The 15,620-nt window shown below is 45.1% G+C and overlaps 1 protein-coding gene across 3 annotated transcripts in view; it reads right to left on the reverse strand.

Moving 5' to 3' along the window:
• Positions 1-4,632: 4,632 nt before the first annotated feature.
• The window catches only part of LOC131272235 (SNF-related serine/threonine-protein kinase), a 36,179-nt gene continuing 25,191 nt past the window's right edge, over positions 4,633-15,620 (reverse strand). For all 3 annotated transcript variants that reach the window (XM_058273900.1, XM_058273902.1, XM_058273901.1), the window contains 9 exons: positions 11,062-11,500; positions 10,763-10,981; positions 10,509-10,684; positions 10,291-10,432; positions 9,998-10,207; positions 9,796-9,933; positions 8,349-8,478; positions 6,433-8,280; positions 4,633-5,731 (listed from right to left, as the gene is read on the reverse strand). In XM_058273900.1, the coding sequence (XP_058129883.1) occupies positions 5,264-5,731; positions 6,433-8,280; positions 8,349-8,478; positions 9,796-9,933; positions 9,998-10,207; positions 10,291-10,432; positions 10,509-10,684; positions 10,763-10,981; positions 11,062-11,279 (3,549 nt within the window). In that variant the 5' untranslated portion in view covers positions 11,280-11,500 and the 3' untranslated portion in view covers positions 4,633-5,263. The remainder of the gene's footprint in view (positions 5,732-6,432; positions 8,281-8,348; positions 8,479-9,795; positions 9,934-9,997; positions 10,208-10,290; positions 10,433-10,508; positions 10,685-10,762; positions 10,982-11,061; positions 11,501-15,620) is intronic.

Raw genomic sequence — 15,620 nt, forward strand, 5'->3', positions numbered from 1 at the left:
CAAAAAAACAACATAACAAAACACACGAAATCGATGATGCACGATGGATGCTTCGTTTTCCTCGGCAATTGTTCCAGATGAATTGTAAATGTTGCATATTTGCAAATGTAACCAATAATTTAAGCCTTTGCTGCAATCCGCAGACCAACAGAAATGAAAAGACAAAACACACGAAATCGATGATGCACGATTGATGTGATCAATACGCGTCAGAAACGTTGGCGAAGCAGTCCATCAAAATGATGCAAAATTGGTGAACTCTATAACATTTCCACATAATCCGTGCACGACTAGAAAATAAAAGATAAGCTTTCGGTGCCCATTGAACCGAATTTGTATCGATCATTTCAACGCACCACGTGGTAGGTGCATTATGTTTTTATATTAACTTTACAATACGTGCAGTGTTGCTTATTTGCAGCGCACTGGTCCGATAAAAAAGTGGAGACAAAATAAAACCACATCCATCTTTTATTCACATGGTTAAAGGAAAGTCTCATTTGAATAAATTATTGTCACAATCACAAATCGAAGAACATAGAACCAGAATCGTTTCGCAAATTCAGTTAGCATAAAAGGCATATGACGAACGATAAAGAGAGAATTATTCATTCTTTTGCCAGAAAATTATTTCATTCTCTTCCGAAGCAAACATTAAAGGACTCAAACACCCCTGGACACCTACATTTGCAACATTACACAAGATTCGAGAGGAAGCCCGCAACCATTCCGACCGTCCGAGCTACTGCTCCGGATTCAATTAAAAGATTCCAACTCTTTCACCCAACTCTAGGCTCGAGAAGTGTTGCCAAGCAAGCGTTGAATCAATTTACAGAGTTTATCCGACAAATTTATCTTGTTTTCAAATTCTCAGTTTCTTTATGAAACCATTTTTAATCACCCAATTTTATCTAATTCTTTAAATATTTTACTTTAAGGGTCATCAATCAAGAAGGAATAATAGTCGTTCTCAAGAAGTAAATTTTATCTTCATTTGCATGGCAATTGCACATGTTAGCACATTTCGGATGTTCTCTTCGCTTGATTCAAAAGTAAAACAACCATTGATTTAACAGTTTTATATAGCTCTTTACTTGTTTTCTTTCTTTCTTTTCTTTTCTTCTTAGTTTAAATCTCTTTTGTGTCTGTGTATGTGTATTCAGTGAAATACGATGATGATGTGAATCGTGATAAGACTTTTTTTTAAGAATGTTCGTTTCTGTTTAGTTGGGTGTAGTGCTTCTGTCGACATTGCTCCCTCATGCACTGGCCATACTCTATCCCGCAGGCATCTGATCCTGGATCTGTGTTTCGTCTTTGCTTGCATTTGTTTCCACACTGTGTTGTCCGCTACAGACGCTACTCTAAAATGCCATTTGAGATTTGCGTAAGGTTTTAATTTCCACTTTACATTAACTATAACATCGGTAGTAGGTAACATGCTGTTTTAACGGGTTTCCTACTGGTTGTTTCCAATCCACTGCAGGCAGATGTTCAATAAATGTTTTTTCAGGTTTGTCTGCTCCAAATACACGTTTGACTACAACACTTCTTAAAATTCGATCCTAGGGTTTTTCTTTAACATCATTTGGGTTTCTTTTCTCGGTTCTGTAGATCATTATTCCTGTGTTCAATTTCTGTTTATCTCCTGATCCCGGTCTCCATTGTTTGAAGGTTTATGCCTGTTGTAGGTTCGTATGTTATTTTTTAGCTAGGAATATCGGAAGCATTTCAGGTTAGTATTAAGTTAAGAAGGAACGACGAGCTGATTGGACAAAGAGAAAAGGATGGTTGATATTTTCGTAAATTTGGTTCAATCTATGTGATTCATAGTTTAGTATTTATTTTCAACTTATAACATTTCTAAACTCCCTCTCAATTTTTATTCTCATCTCGAAGCTACAAAATTATCTAATTATTTGGAACTGAGAAAAATTAAATACAAACACTGTTTCGTTGCGAGAATGATCGTGTATAAGGCAAAAAAAGCAAAACAAATCGTTCGAAAAGAGATGTAATAATTTCCCAGTAATAGAATCTTTCAGTATAACAGAAGGGAAGAAAGCTTACAACTTGTGTAGACAAATCGTAGCGGTGGTTTTGATACAACGTTTGACGCAAGTGTAACTCACATTGAATCATTGCATTGAGGAAAAGGATCTTACAGTCAGAGCGTCTATTTATCAAAATTAATTTAAAAAATCTTCGTATCTTAAAATATTCATTGCATTCTTACATATTATTACCACCAGACCGTTTTTTGTTATCAACCGAACGACCGCAACACAACAAGTCCAGCTTGTTCGTATAGCGTGTACTAATATTAAAGTTTATTTTTCCTCTTCCTCAGGCGGATTTTTTGTCTGTAAGTTATATTGAATTTCTTGCTTTAGGATATTACTTATTCTCAAACCATACGGTACATGATCTTTTCTTCATGTTGGACCAATCTCCATTCGGTAGGTTTAGAGAAACGTTTACATCTCTTTTTAATCTGAAGCACCTTTTCAAGGAACCGATTGTTGCTGCTTTAATAACAGGTTCTCATGATCTAGCACGAACGGGAAACTATGTCCATACGGGACCTATTTTTTGTCAATTCAATTCCCACATTTCCTGCTACGCCCTATCATTTAGCTAACCCTTGACTGAGAAGGGTTCTACAACATTCGCTTACGACTAGCCACCATTTTAGTTAATACTAAACATAAAACGATTGCCCTGCACCGAGAACCACAGTACCAGGGTATGTGTAATTCCTGCACGTGAGTTATGAAAACTTCTCCGGTGAGTGTTTATCGATTATCGATCTGTTTTTATTAACATCGTCCAGATTTTCACCCGGAGGATTAGTTCTCTTAGCATAATTACCCTAACAGCATAAAGAAAAAAGTTGTTTTGTGTACCCGATGGTACACGATTCATTTTATGTTCCCCCTATTCTCCATATGAAAATTTTCTGTTATTCGATCGATAAGATTCAGTAAGGAACAAAAATAAATAAATATTATACTAACAAACAACGATGTAATTGAAGTGCATAAAGGTTGTCGACAACATTGAGACATCACATCCGATTGCAATCTAACACGACGGTATGTTCACTTGTCGTTTGAAAAGTAAGGAAGATGTGCGACAGAAGTGTTTTACAGAAAAGTGGCTTTCTTATTTCTTAGCAACAAACCATACTCGATAATCTGTTTGATTTCAGCCTTGCATCAAGATGTATACAGGGTTTTAAGCTCAACAAATGTGTTTGTTTCTTTCGTTTTACCAAATGGATTTGGAAATGGAATAAAAACAAACAAAAAGTAATCATTCATATCAATTATTGATATTTACCCTATTAAATTTCATAACTATTTAACTAGAATCAGACCTTTTTGTCACAGAAAACTGGCAGATTAGTGTATGGGTGTGTTTGTTTTTCGTAAGTTTTTTTTTGTTTTGTTCTCCTATTCCTAATGGCGGAATAGTGTAAGATTCCGTTCGATTGCTCCTCGAGCTAAATGCCCCTTTCCCAGACGGACGTATGGTTCCCTCCAACTCGTCCACCATACGTCCACACCATGCTTCCTATCTAACACCTACCGGGGTGTACTTTTTCAGTCACTTCAGCTGCCCACTTTGCGAACGATTGCATCCTATTTTTACGTACCGTGCATTACATTACTAAACCTGCTGCGGGCGGAATCTCACCGTGGACCGGAGTGCAAACACCAATTCCCATCCCGAACCTGTCGCATCAAGGAACGGATAGTCAACTAAATTTGCTTGCATAGTGGTTGGTTTGTTCATGGCCTTCCGGGCCACACTACACCCACCGCGGGCGTTTTTAGCATCCCGGACAGACACAGGAGCGCCCTTACTCCCGCAAACTCGGTGCAAAATTGGTAAGCACAGTTTTGTGCATAGCACATACACGAAAACTAAGTAGATATATATAAAATTTAAAAAAATACACACAAACACAACAGCCTATGGTACACAATTCGTAGCATTGCTTGTTCCTTCTGGTTTGCACGAGGGGTTTGGGCTCAAGAAAGCACTGGGCAACCCCAAACACCCGCACACACACACACACACATACACACAATCGCGAGACATTGAATCGAGAAATTGGTTAGATTAGTATCAAAAGTTACTCATAAGCACACAGTGTGGTAAATTATCTACAAAAATAGTTTAGTATTTAGTCTGGTTGTGCTGTCCAGGTTCTTTCTCCTCCTGTGTCCTGCCTACCTGTTCGGTGCCAAAGTGTGCCCTGCTGTGTTGCAGACATGTTTTTCAAAGGGATCTCATAAATGTACTCGTTCATCTTTCCTACTCCAATGGAAATGTCCTTCTCTACTTCTCGATTCCTTTCCTTCCAGAGATAACAGCGCGAACGCGGATTTGTCTGCGGATTTTGTTATTTCGAGCATAGTTCTTGCATCTGCGTTGCCTGTGGAACCACTGGTCTTTGTTGAGTTTTCTGTTTTGCTTTCTTCTCAACACAGCCTCATAGAGCACTGTTGCTAAGTCAAGTTCCGCTTCTAAAATTGCCCTAACTGGTGGGTCGACCAAACTGAATTTAACTCGTCAAACTTTGGTTTTCGGGGGGAGTGTGAGTGTGAGTAGCAAAAGAGAGAGTAAGTGAACAGAAGAAAAACCAATGTTTAAAATAGAACTTATCCTTACCAGTACGGGAGCACCCATTTCAGCCGGCGGGTACTTAAGCCATTAAAATTGCATAGCCTTACCATCTAACCTATCTCTAATACAAGGTGTGTGTAATACTTTCTTGCGATGACATATTCGATTTTGGTTTTTACTAATATATACCATCCTTTCTTCCTCCCACGGTTACACAAGGATCGGGAGACGTCACACACGGAAACGACTTTAATCTTAGATATTATTGCACATTGATCCGTCTATCGTCTTGCTTTGTGATGTGTTCTAAATTTCTACTCTGTCTAGTGGCGGTATGCATTAGCACGTTAAAAGGGGATATATTAAGTGAAACAATGATCGCGACTACCGTAGCCATGTTGACCGTATCGGCCGCGGGAGTACAATGGAAAGAGGTCAATGTGAATTAAATTTGAAAATCTATGTTTTTCTCTTTCCATCAACATGTTACACCTGATACGATCAACGTCACTCAGGCCCCTCATCAATCACGATAACAATCTCTTTGGCATTTGGTAGCTGTGTCTCGCTCAGCATGCAGTGCGGATGGTTTGGAATTGTCCTTCTGGCGGACATTCCCGAACTCCACCTATGCCGTTTTGATAGGAACTGGCGCCACCGCCGCCGCCGCCGCTGAATGACCGTTTGAGACCAGTTCGATCGGTGAGGGGCCCCGCGAGATACTGACGTTTGCCGTGTCCGCTGAACCCGTGGCCGGAGGACCACTTCCCGAGAGCGAAGCTAGCAAACTACTGCTACTGTGCTGATGGTAATGATGATGATGATGGTGATGATGAGTACTGCCATTATTGTGATTGATATCCCCGTCGCTGCCCAGATGGCGTGAACCGCCGTCGCTGCTGCCGAGACAGTTTTTGATGATTCGGTTCTTCTCGCCAAAGATTGTCGAGTGCCGGCCGGTCGTGTTGGCGTGCGATCCGCTGCCGTTCGGGTTCACGTTCACTTTATCGCGTACGATCGACCCGCACGACTGTGCCTTGTACAGTCGGCCCCGCTGGAACAGACCGGACAGGGGAACGTAAATTTTCTTGTGCACCTACGGACGAAACACAGCAGCAGACAGAAAGCAGGGAAAGGAAACGGTTAATCACTGTGCACAGAGTTATAAAACAATTGACAACATTGCAGGAACAGACACACTTAAGTTTGACAATTAGGATTGCTTTATATTACTATGGCCATGATAAAAAAAATACAACATAACATCCTTTCTTAATGTACAATATATTATAGTACTGTTATCTATCCTTCCGAAATCCTTTTAACTTATAAAAGAACACACAACAAGGTAACCTAACGAGCCTTTTTGCCGTACAGTTTGTAGTTATTTAACCTACATTTGTGGTGATTGTACTAAAATGTTATGCTTTTTCGTAGTCCTACCCATTTTTACTAACGATCACAATTAAGTTCAAGTTTTACTTCGAAATATGTATTGGAATGAATTGTGCAACTTGGTCGAATGTGTAGCACAAAACACAAAAGCTTACGATGATAGGAACCGTCTTACGTTTAACCAAGTACATTCGTTTGCGGTAGCCTTACATAGAATAGTACTTTTAAATAATTTTTACACTTTATACAAGAATATACTACTGATTGAACATTAAACATAAACAAATAGGTCAAACATCGCAACGGCGTTTTATAACGACCAACACATTCCGACAAATTTGAAAATTTATTTTCACGGTGAAGGGATTGAACAATTCAATGTTTCCGTCTTTTAACGCTCACCTGAAAATAGCGTCCGAGAATTTTGATCTTCTTCGTGTTGCTCTTACCGCCCTCGGCAGATGCACTGTTCAGGGCTTTGGCGAGCTCGACCACTATCTCTATATCATCGCCAGCAGCCGCCGTCGAACAGGGATCACCCGGGACGGTACTTACTGGCCCCGGGCCCGCCGTGGTCGTCGTTGTTGTCGTGGAAGCTGCTGCAGCGGGTTGCTTTTTAAACGTCTGGAAAATTCGTGCACTAAGCCCTTTCGATTTGGACGGCGCATGATTATGATGATGATGGTGGTGGTTCTGACGCGTCGACGTGGAACCTTTCGAAACCGGGAGCACTTGATGCGCACCACTTTCGGATGCTGGATTCACCTTGCACGAGTGAAACTCCTCCTGTGTATGATTGACCGCATCGTGCTCTACAGCGTTATCACAAGATGCTTGCATTTTCACCACTATCGGTTCTGGGGATTCGCGCTTTCCGGCGACCGTACCTGACGTTACCATCGCCACTACCGGAGTAGCCGTAACGGTGCAGCTCGCCAGCTGCTGCGTAACAGAATGGCCACCAACCTCCGACTCCTGCACTTCCGTGATGCGATTAAGCGATTGGCTTTCCCTAAGGCGCGTCTCGACCGGTCTCCTTCGACCACGATGCCGTCGGAAATCGACCTGTTGGGACGTCGGTTTCTGTCGGTTGCCACCCGTCGAGCCGTGCTTGTCATCTGCCGATCCACCTCCTCCACCACCACCACTACCGCCACTCCCACCACCACCTCCTTGCCCATTGGTCGTCGTCGAGATGCCCTTAATCTGTGCCTTTCCCGCACCACCTGCGGCGGCCGCATTGCAGCCCGGGTCTTGCGAATCGCTGGAATCATCGTGCGAGTCCCGGCGTTGCGTGAGCGGCTTAACCGTTGCGTCCACTATTTTGTGTGCCCGCTTTTTTCGGTTCTCCGAATCGTCATCCGACGCGTCCGAACTGCTGCACGACGCCGTACGCGACTTGTTGAACTTGCTGCGCCGGTGTGCGTTGTTACCCGTACCCCCCGCACCGGTACCGTTACCCGTTGGTTGGCTCTGCTGTCGGGCCGCTGCGAACTGGCTGCGTACTACGGGCCGCGGCGTGGTGGTGTTCGAGTCCGAGCTGCCCACGTCCGTGCCCTCTTCGAAGATTTCGTTCAGACAGTTCGTCGTCGCGGTAAGTATCGCGTTCGAGCGCGTCGGTGAGGGCATCGTCTTGTACTTCGGTATCGTGGACGTGGTCACAATGTTTAGCGTCGGTATCGGGATCGTGATCGTCGAGCTGTCGGTGATAATTTTCGTCGTGACCAGCTCACCACCGCCAACACCGCTCGCTCCGCGCATACACTGGTCGAACGAGCCCGAACGCACGCTAACACCGTCCACGATTTTCACTAGCGACGGCTTCAGGACGGATGGCTTCTTTGAGTCTACACTTCCGGCCACGTTCCGCTTTAGTTCCGGCATTGGTTTGCGGTGAAGGCCACCGCCCGCAATCCCTAGCCGATCCTTCGTGCTGCTGTTTTCGCTCGTAACTAGCGTCACGTTTCCGATTCCACCGAGCAAAGGTGACATCTGTTGGTTGGTCAAACCGGTACAGCAATCAGTTTCGTCCATCGTAGCTGCCCGTTCCGGTTGTTGGTATTTTTTGGCGTCCTGTTTGAGCCGCTCCGACTCCGCTATTCGATCCTGCACTGTCACATTGATCCGCCCCTCCGATCGCGATCCCCTCCGGTTCAGAGGCGTCGACAGTTCCTCGTGACCAGCACAGTGAACGTCGTCTTCATCATCTTCCTCCTCCTGCACGATACTACACTTCCGACTTCGACCCGTCTGAAAGAGAAATTTGTGTGTTACAAAAAATCGAGCTCAATCTTCATTACCAAAGTTTAATCACTCACCTGACCCGTTTCAGTTCCCGGTGTCCTGGGGACGCTCAAGTGCATGCCCAGTCTCGTGGTTAGCAACCCACCCGGCGTGTCCTCCTCCTCCTCTTCATCTGCCTCGTTTTTCTTATGGTTTTGCAGCAGCCTACAAAATATGCTTACATCAGTTAAACGATCATGCCATCCCGCAGGATCAATCATCAAATTTGCTGGAGGACAATTGTTCGCTGTATTAGTTCCATTTATTACTAATTATTATTTTGCACTGTACTGGTACGCCAACCAAAAAATAAGTAAACAACAACAAAACTTCATACACCATGCAGTCGGTTTTGTTAAGTAGGTAAGCTCGCGCTCGGCTGTTGTACATCGAAAGGACGAGTTATGGTCGATCACATAAGGAGTAAAACAAACATCCGTCATTTATTTAAGGGTAAGTAAGTAAAAGCAAACTCCACGGTGCACGGTCTGAAAAGCTACTACACAGAACTACAAGCTGATCCAGGTAAAAAAAAAGTAGTATCCCATCCCGCTCACACGTGTCATTCGGTTAGGTATGTTCTCAGTTAGAAAGTGTACGCTAGGTAGTGCCAAACACTGACAGATTCCTGGAAGAATAAATATTAGAAAGTTTAAAGAAAACATCGTGTTAGCGACGCAGCCGATTCGTTGATGAGTGTATCTGAGGGTTCGTAGTAAATGTTGTGGCGAGATCGTGAAGCATCGTTGATGTATAAAATGTGACATAAGAGTTTAATGTACAATCTGCTTGCATTTATGTGGTTGACGGAACGAGCAGTTTAATTCCGACTGGATTACGCTGAAAGTGTACGACTGTTCATTGACTTCAACATGATCAGAACACCCGTTTTAATGTCATTATAAAAAAAAAATAATACACTTTTTAGTTGTTAGCAGGGGTAAGAATTTTATGTAGGAACCCATAAACTACTGCAAACACGAATCGATATTAATTTAATACGTTTTTGTATTCTGAATTCTGTATCATGCTAAACATATACAAGCCAACACTAAGTGTAATATGATGTGCAATGAAAACTATCTATAGCTTAATGAAGCATTCAGAACACTATTTACGACAGCACAACATAAGACGATTGAGAAAATGCCAACACTTAACGCAATAGAGAGGGGACAGAAGCAACATTGCAGTTATATACTAAAAAAAGTTCGTCTTTTCATTAGCAATATCGAAATCAATAACAAGTTGAAAGCTTTTTATCACACCAATAGTGCAAAGATGCAAAAACAAATGACGGTACATGAAGGAACATAAACAAAGCGATATAAAGAAGCCATATATCAAATTAACCGCCACTTATGCTGAAGTAGCCAATAAAACAGTACAACAAATTACACACACAGCAAACCAGAATGAGATTAATGTCCTCAATAGTACAGAAAAACGGGCACAAATGACCCCCGTTTAGGCAGTACATACCGTGACGAATTGGAAACCGGTAACGTGAGCTCCGGTTTCCGTTTTTGCGCTTCCTCCTGCCGATGGGCCCTCAATTTGCGCTCCGCGAGCAAAAAGTAGGTTGCCGTGATGTGATTGTACTCGTTACGATCTAAAGCCCTGTACGAAAATAACGATAAATGGTTAAGAACATGGCCAAGATTGGGTTCGCATTAGTACTTACTCTAAAATTTCCTCTTTGGTAGCTATTTTACCGTTGATCATCTTCTGTATGATCAACGAATGATCCTCCTCGCTAACCTGCTCCCGGCTGACCAGTGGTTGATTCTCCGGCGTTTCCTCGCCGCTACCCTCCATCAACCACTCGTCCTGAGCGATCTGGTGCAGTGTGGCTCGCTTTTCCGGTTCACGCACCAACATCCGGCTGATGAGACTACGCGCGATAGGAATGGTGGTAATGGAAATGGTTGCATCAGAGGGTGGATGGATTGATTGAAAAATGGCTGTTCAACCTACTTTCGGCAGCCGTCCGATACGTGGCTCGGCATGGTGTACTTGCAGTCCATGATCATTGTCAGTGTCTCGGAGTCGTTCGCCTCTTGAAACGGTGGGTGTCCGCAGACCAGCATGAACAGTATCACTCCCAGCGACCAAACGTCTGCAAGATCGAGCAAATAACGATCCGTTAGAATCCGACTGGGACTCCTACAAGTTTGAGGATCCCACACACTTACCGACTGCTGGTGCATCGTACGAATCGCCGAGCAGGATTTCCGGCGCCGAGTATGCCAAACTGCCGCAGGATGTCTCCAGCTTCTGGCCCGGGCAGAACTTATTGCTGAAGCCAAAGTCGGTCAGCTTCACCACACCGAGCTTCTCGAAAAACACCACATTCTCCGGCTTTAGATCTCTGGAGTTGCCGAATGGGGCGAAAAGGAATGGTGTTACGATACATACGCTTCCATACCATCCGGGTAGCGGGCCTTACCGATGCACCACGTGCAGCTGATGACAGTAGGATATAGCGCGCACGATCTGTCGGAAGTACTCGCGGGCCAAACTCTCCGAGAGGCCCGTCTCGTGGCGCATGATGTAGTCGTAGAGATCGCCGCCATCCCCCAGCTCCAGGATGAGATACAGCTTCGTCTGGGTGTCGATGACCTCGTACAACCGCACCACATTGGGATGTTGGACAAGCTTCATGCATCTGTTGGCAAAAAAAAAGGTTCCCACATTAATACGAGTCAGTTCGGCTGTTTTCCACCGCGGTGGAAGGCCTACACTCACCGCACTTCCTGGAACAGATGTGCCCGGGAGATATCGTCCAGCTTGGTCTTCTCGATCACCTTCACCGCCACCTTCTCGCCGGTGAACACGTGCCGGGCCAGCTTTACCACGGCGAAATGGCCCGAACCGAGCGTTTCCTCCAGGTCATACAGGCCCGCGATCTTGCCGTCGTACACACCAGCCCGGCTGGCGGCCGATATCCCAAACGTACGCTGCATGCTTTCGGTTGGCCGTTACGTTCTCCCTTTTCTACTCCTTTTCGGGGCGTGGAGCTGCCGATTCACAGCCGTTTCGCACACCACCGAATGGCCGCGCGGGAAAGTGTGCCGATATTCCGAAGAAAGGAGCGGGGATTGGATATCCTCCCCGCGTTGTGGCCTAAAGAGACCGGGTTCTTCTATCCGTCGTGCGGCGACATTGGGCTACAGCGGAGTATGTTCTGTGGAGTGAAGAAAGTAATATTCGATTAATTTATATAGTGGACTTATGGAACCGTGTTATAGATAAAATTAGATTGTTTAAAGACAACTAGAACTAGTTTCTTCAAAAAGTTAATAAGTTGAGATGGGAAGGTAGTCCAAAGGATATCTTACTAGGTCGATTTGCAAATGAAATTATCAAAGCCTGCTAACACAACTTTTTAGACGCGGAATTTGTCTGCCATCTTTGCCAGAGTTTTACTGTCTGCTTCGGATGTAAATGCAACCTGATGACTTCCACAATACAGACAGTCATTAGCGCACTCCAAGCTTCCATGCAGGACATGTCAAAGCCATTATCATTCAAAAACGGTCCGTCGGCTGCCACGTAAACCCCAACCAGGTTGAGGATAATAACATTACAATGAATGGGTGAACGAGTTCCGCACCCACAACGCCCCCAGCGCTCCACCCGGGGCTCTAGTATCAAGTGACAAAATGGTTGCCTCGTGACGTCCGGCCGAGCGGAAGTACTTCCATTTGCGCGCGCGATTTATGCAACGTCACCGACAAAACACACGTCTTAGGCTGCACCAGATTCGCGTGGACTTTCCGTTCTCCCAGTAGACCATCTATGGGTGGTTGAGGCGGGCAGGTGAGTCCCAGCCCACCAGTTTTTCAGTGTTTCTAGACGAATTGGTGTCTGTTGCAAAAGGTTTCACTTCGTTCGGGCTATCTTTTTCTGTGCCATCATATTCCCGCGCACAAGCTGCTACTGCCCGTCCATCATCGTCATTTTGCCACGTGAGCGAACAGCACCCGCTCCGTTTCCCCCACGTGGCGGAACTGAACCTCCGAGGAAGCCCATGCTCGGGCCTTGGCAGCAGACAGAGGAGGAGGAACCCTGTGGCCAGCTGTCATGTGATCCGACCAGGCGGTGTGAAGTTTCGTCAAATCGGATTATCAGACGTTGGCGGGACGGTGCTGGCCGACGAGTCGGTGGAGAGATGTAACGGACCAGCTACAGCTTTGTGAACATTTTATTTCTGAAGTACCAGTTCAGCTACAGTGAACAGCTCTCTATTAAGAAACTTTGCGTTTCTTTGCAAAGAAGTTGCATTTCTTTGGGCCGCTTTTTTGTGGTAACTCAAGTGTCGTGTAGAGAAATTTGCAATCCCCAAAAATGTAAACCTAACACGTCAGGCAGATGAGAAATACTGTAGTGGGCAATAAATGAATGCTTTAAAACGTGCAAACCCATGGAGTAATCAGGTTCGCAGAGGTCGGTTAAACCACTAACGAGTTACCGCCTTATATGTGGCGCGCTCCGAGCGCAGACTGAAACCAATCGATAGCTAAAACCGATGCGTCAATCAACCGACTCCAGCAACCGCGAACGAGCATAACGAGCCCACACGCAGCAACACCATCCACCGCTCTCAGGTGGGAAGACCGGATCGCGGGGGTGGACGGTGGATATGATGCTGCTGTAATTAAAAATATCTGCCTCATTAATCAGGAATGCATGCTGCACGTGTGCACGCGCGTACAATGGGCCACCAGCACCGGATGTGAGTCGTTCTCACCCTCAGCGTGCCAGCCAATTCGTGGCAGTTTATTTTTAGTGCTCTGTTCCCGAAAACGAATGCACATTGTTTGCATAACATCTCAATCGATCACAACCTCGCAGCCGTCACTTTGAAGGCGGAATGTGGCGGCAATCCGTTTCGATCCAAATATGTGACAACGACGACGGACCCAAGCCGCTCCGAAGCACATAGTTTGTGTTTGGTGCGAAAGAAGGTCTAACAACACAAGTGTTGTGGAAATTATAAAACTCCCCTCTGAAAATTGGATGTCTTTTCAGAAACTATTCAGTAGAAACATGACTTTTGTTGACATCTGATGGTGTTCAGTTTCACCAGCGGCAATTCAATGTGAAATCAATCCCTTTAATTTTGACAGGAATAGTTTCAAAGACTTGAATTACATGTTAATTCAGCATGTGTAATGTGTTTAAAAAAATTGTAGTTCAGTTTGAAATACACAACTGAACGTGCATGCACTGAAAGAAACGGTTTAAACTGGAAACCTTACTTTACTGGCTTCTGGCATCACCTTTCCGAACGCCGAACGTGGCACCATCTGGTCTTTCCTCATTGCTTCATCGAACGCTAAGAAGTCCCACAGCACTATCAGCAGCTATGCAGGCCCGAGCCTGCACGAACCAACTGGCCGCAGACATTGGTGGCGTAACTATTTATGCACCTTCGCCCATTAGCCAATCCTTTTATAGGTGGGACAGGTTCGCGAGCGCGGAACACCGGTACCATTCCATAATCTGGAACAGGCACGGCACATACATACACAGCCGTGTGTCTATGACCATATATATTACTGGCGCAGAAAACCCGCTCCTGCCCACAACAGGATTGCCGCACGGGCGCGGTGGGCACGCCACGTAAAAGGAACGAGAACCGCAGTGGTACGAAAGCTGTAACCAAAAATAATAGCAACAACTCGGATTTATCAACTATCGCAACTGTGAAAATGGCAGTAGGCAATCCGCGTGAAGCCTCCAAACCCGGACCAACACGCCGCAGCCTAGGGGCGTGTTTCGCGCCTACGGATGGTCGTGGTTTCCGGTCGGCCGAGATGATCGGTGGCGAACATATTTCAATCTCTCCCGGGGACCACGACTCGGCGAGCCGCAAACCTACTACCCCCCCTTGTTGTTGTCAATCTTCATTAATGGTGCTTACGCACGCGTCTTTCGTGCGTTGCCGAGTTGGTTGGTACGTCGGCTAGACGTCACTCTTACGGGTTTCATTCACAAAGACGCGTATATCGGGGGGGAGGAACTGGACCGCCGTTTATCTTTCGGTGGGTTGAAACGGGGTGATTTTAACGTAATAATGTTTTAGAGCAGTAAGGAATTATATTGATCATTCCTTTCAATTCCTAAGCTCGGAATTGCTTTCATCAGTTTGTGGTTCTTGGCGGTAAATGAAAAACATTGCACCGATTCGATGTCAACAACCATCAGATTGAAACCTTGTTCTCCCCAGTGGTAAATCATGTCGCTTAAAGGAGTCACCATGGCGAAAAGATGCTGCATTCTTTCATGGTTCAAGATGCGCTAAAAACCGACCACGATCGTGTTCGTTCCCCGAGTGCCATACACGGTAGAGTTTATCCTTCAGCTGATCGACGCCACAATAATGATCGACACAGCATTGCACCCAAAGTAAACACGGGTTGCCGGTGTTAGCGCCGAGACACGCCGTGCTGGGTTTATAAGCAGATGAAGAAGTGATAAAAAGATCAACGAAACAGAGCTGCCCCTCGACACTGGTCGTGGTTAGTGCGTCGCCAAAACAATCGACGACATTTTGTAACCGAGGGTTTGGTGTGGTTGGTGACCGAAAGTGTCGTTGTATAATAATAAAATCTACCAACGCTCGCCAACGTCGACCAACGCGCCCCCTTGATCCGATTCCGATTCAGGGCGCCACCCAAGAAGAAGGTATGGGTGTGAGTTTTTTTTTTGCAGACTTCAGTAAGGAGAGAGTGCTTACAATGAAATTGTATAAGTTTTTGCTAAAATAAAAACTGTAGTACACGATCGACTCAAACATACGGAAATTGACAAAAAGATGAAAATATTATCTAAAGCATAATAGACACTTCGAACAATCGACTCGAGATTAACACGAGTGGAATGGCACAACATACCGTATTCTTGAAGAGTCCCATCAATTCAAACCATAATACATTTCTAAATATAAATATGTAAACGAATTTAAACCAATAAAATATGTCACAAACACAACGAGGAACTTACAACGAAAACGAAAAACAAACGCAATATCGGGATGAAAAACTGTTCAAAGCTGGGCGCGGATGGACCCGGTAGGACGAAATTGAAAAACAAAAACACAACGAGAAGAACCTCTCTCTCTCTCTCACCGGTGGCCACCTTCATCCGGAACTTTTTGAATGAAAATAGCACCCATTCGGAGCGCGGTTTCATTCGCATTTTCCCACCGAAAAAACGCTCACCTTGCGCTCCTCATGTCCCAAACCCCAGCATGGTCCAATACCAGGACGCAGGATAAAACCGCAGGGTGGCGGGAGTGT

Source organism: Anopheles coustani, chromosome 3 (genome assembly GCF_943734705.1).
Source record: "Anopheles coustani chromosome 3, idAnoCousDA_361_x.2, whole genome shotgun sequence".
Lineage (NCBI taxonomy): Eukaryota > Metazoa > Arthropoda > Insecta > Diptera > Culicidae > Anopheles > Anopheles coustani.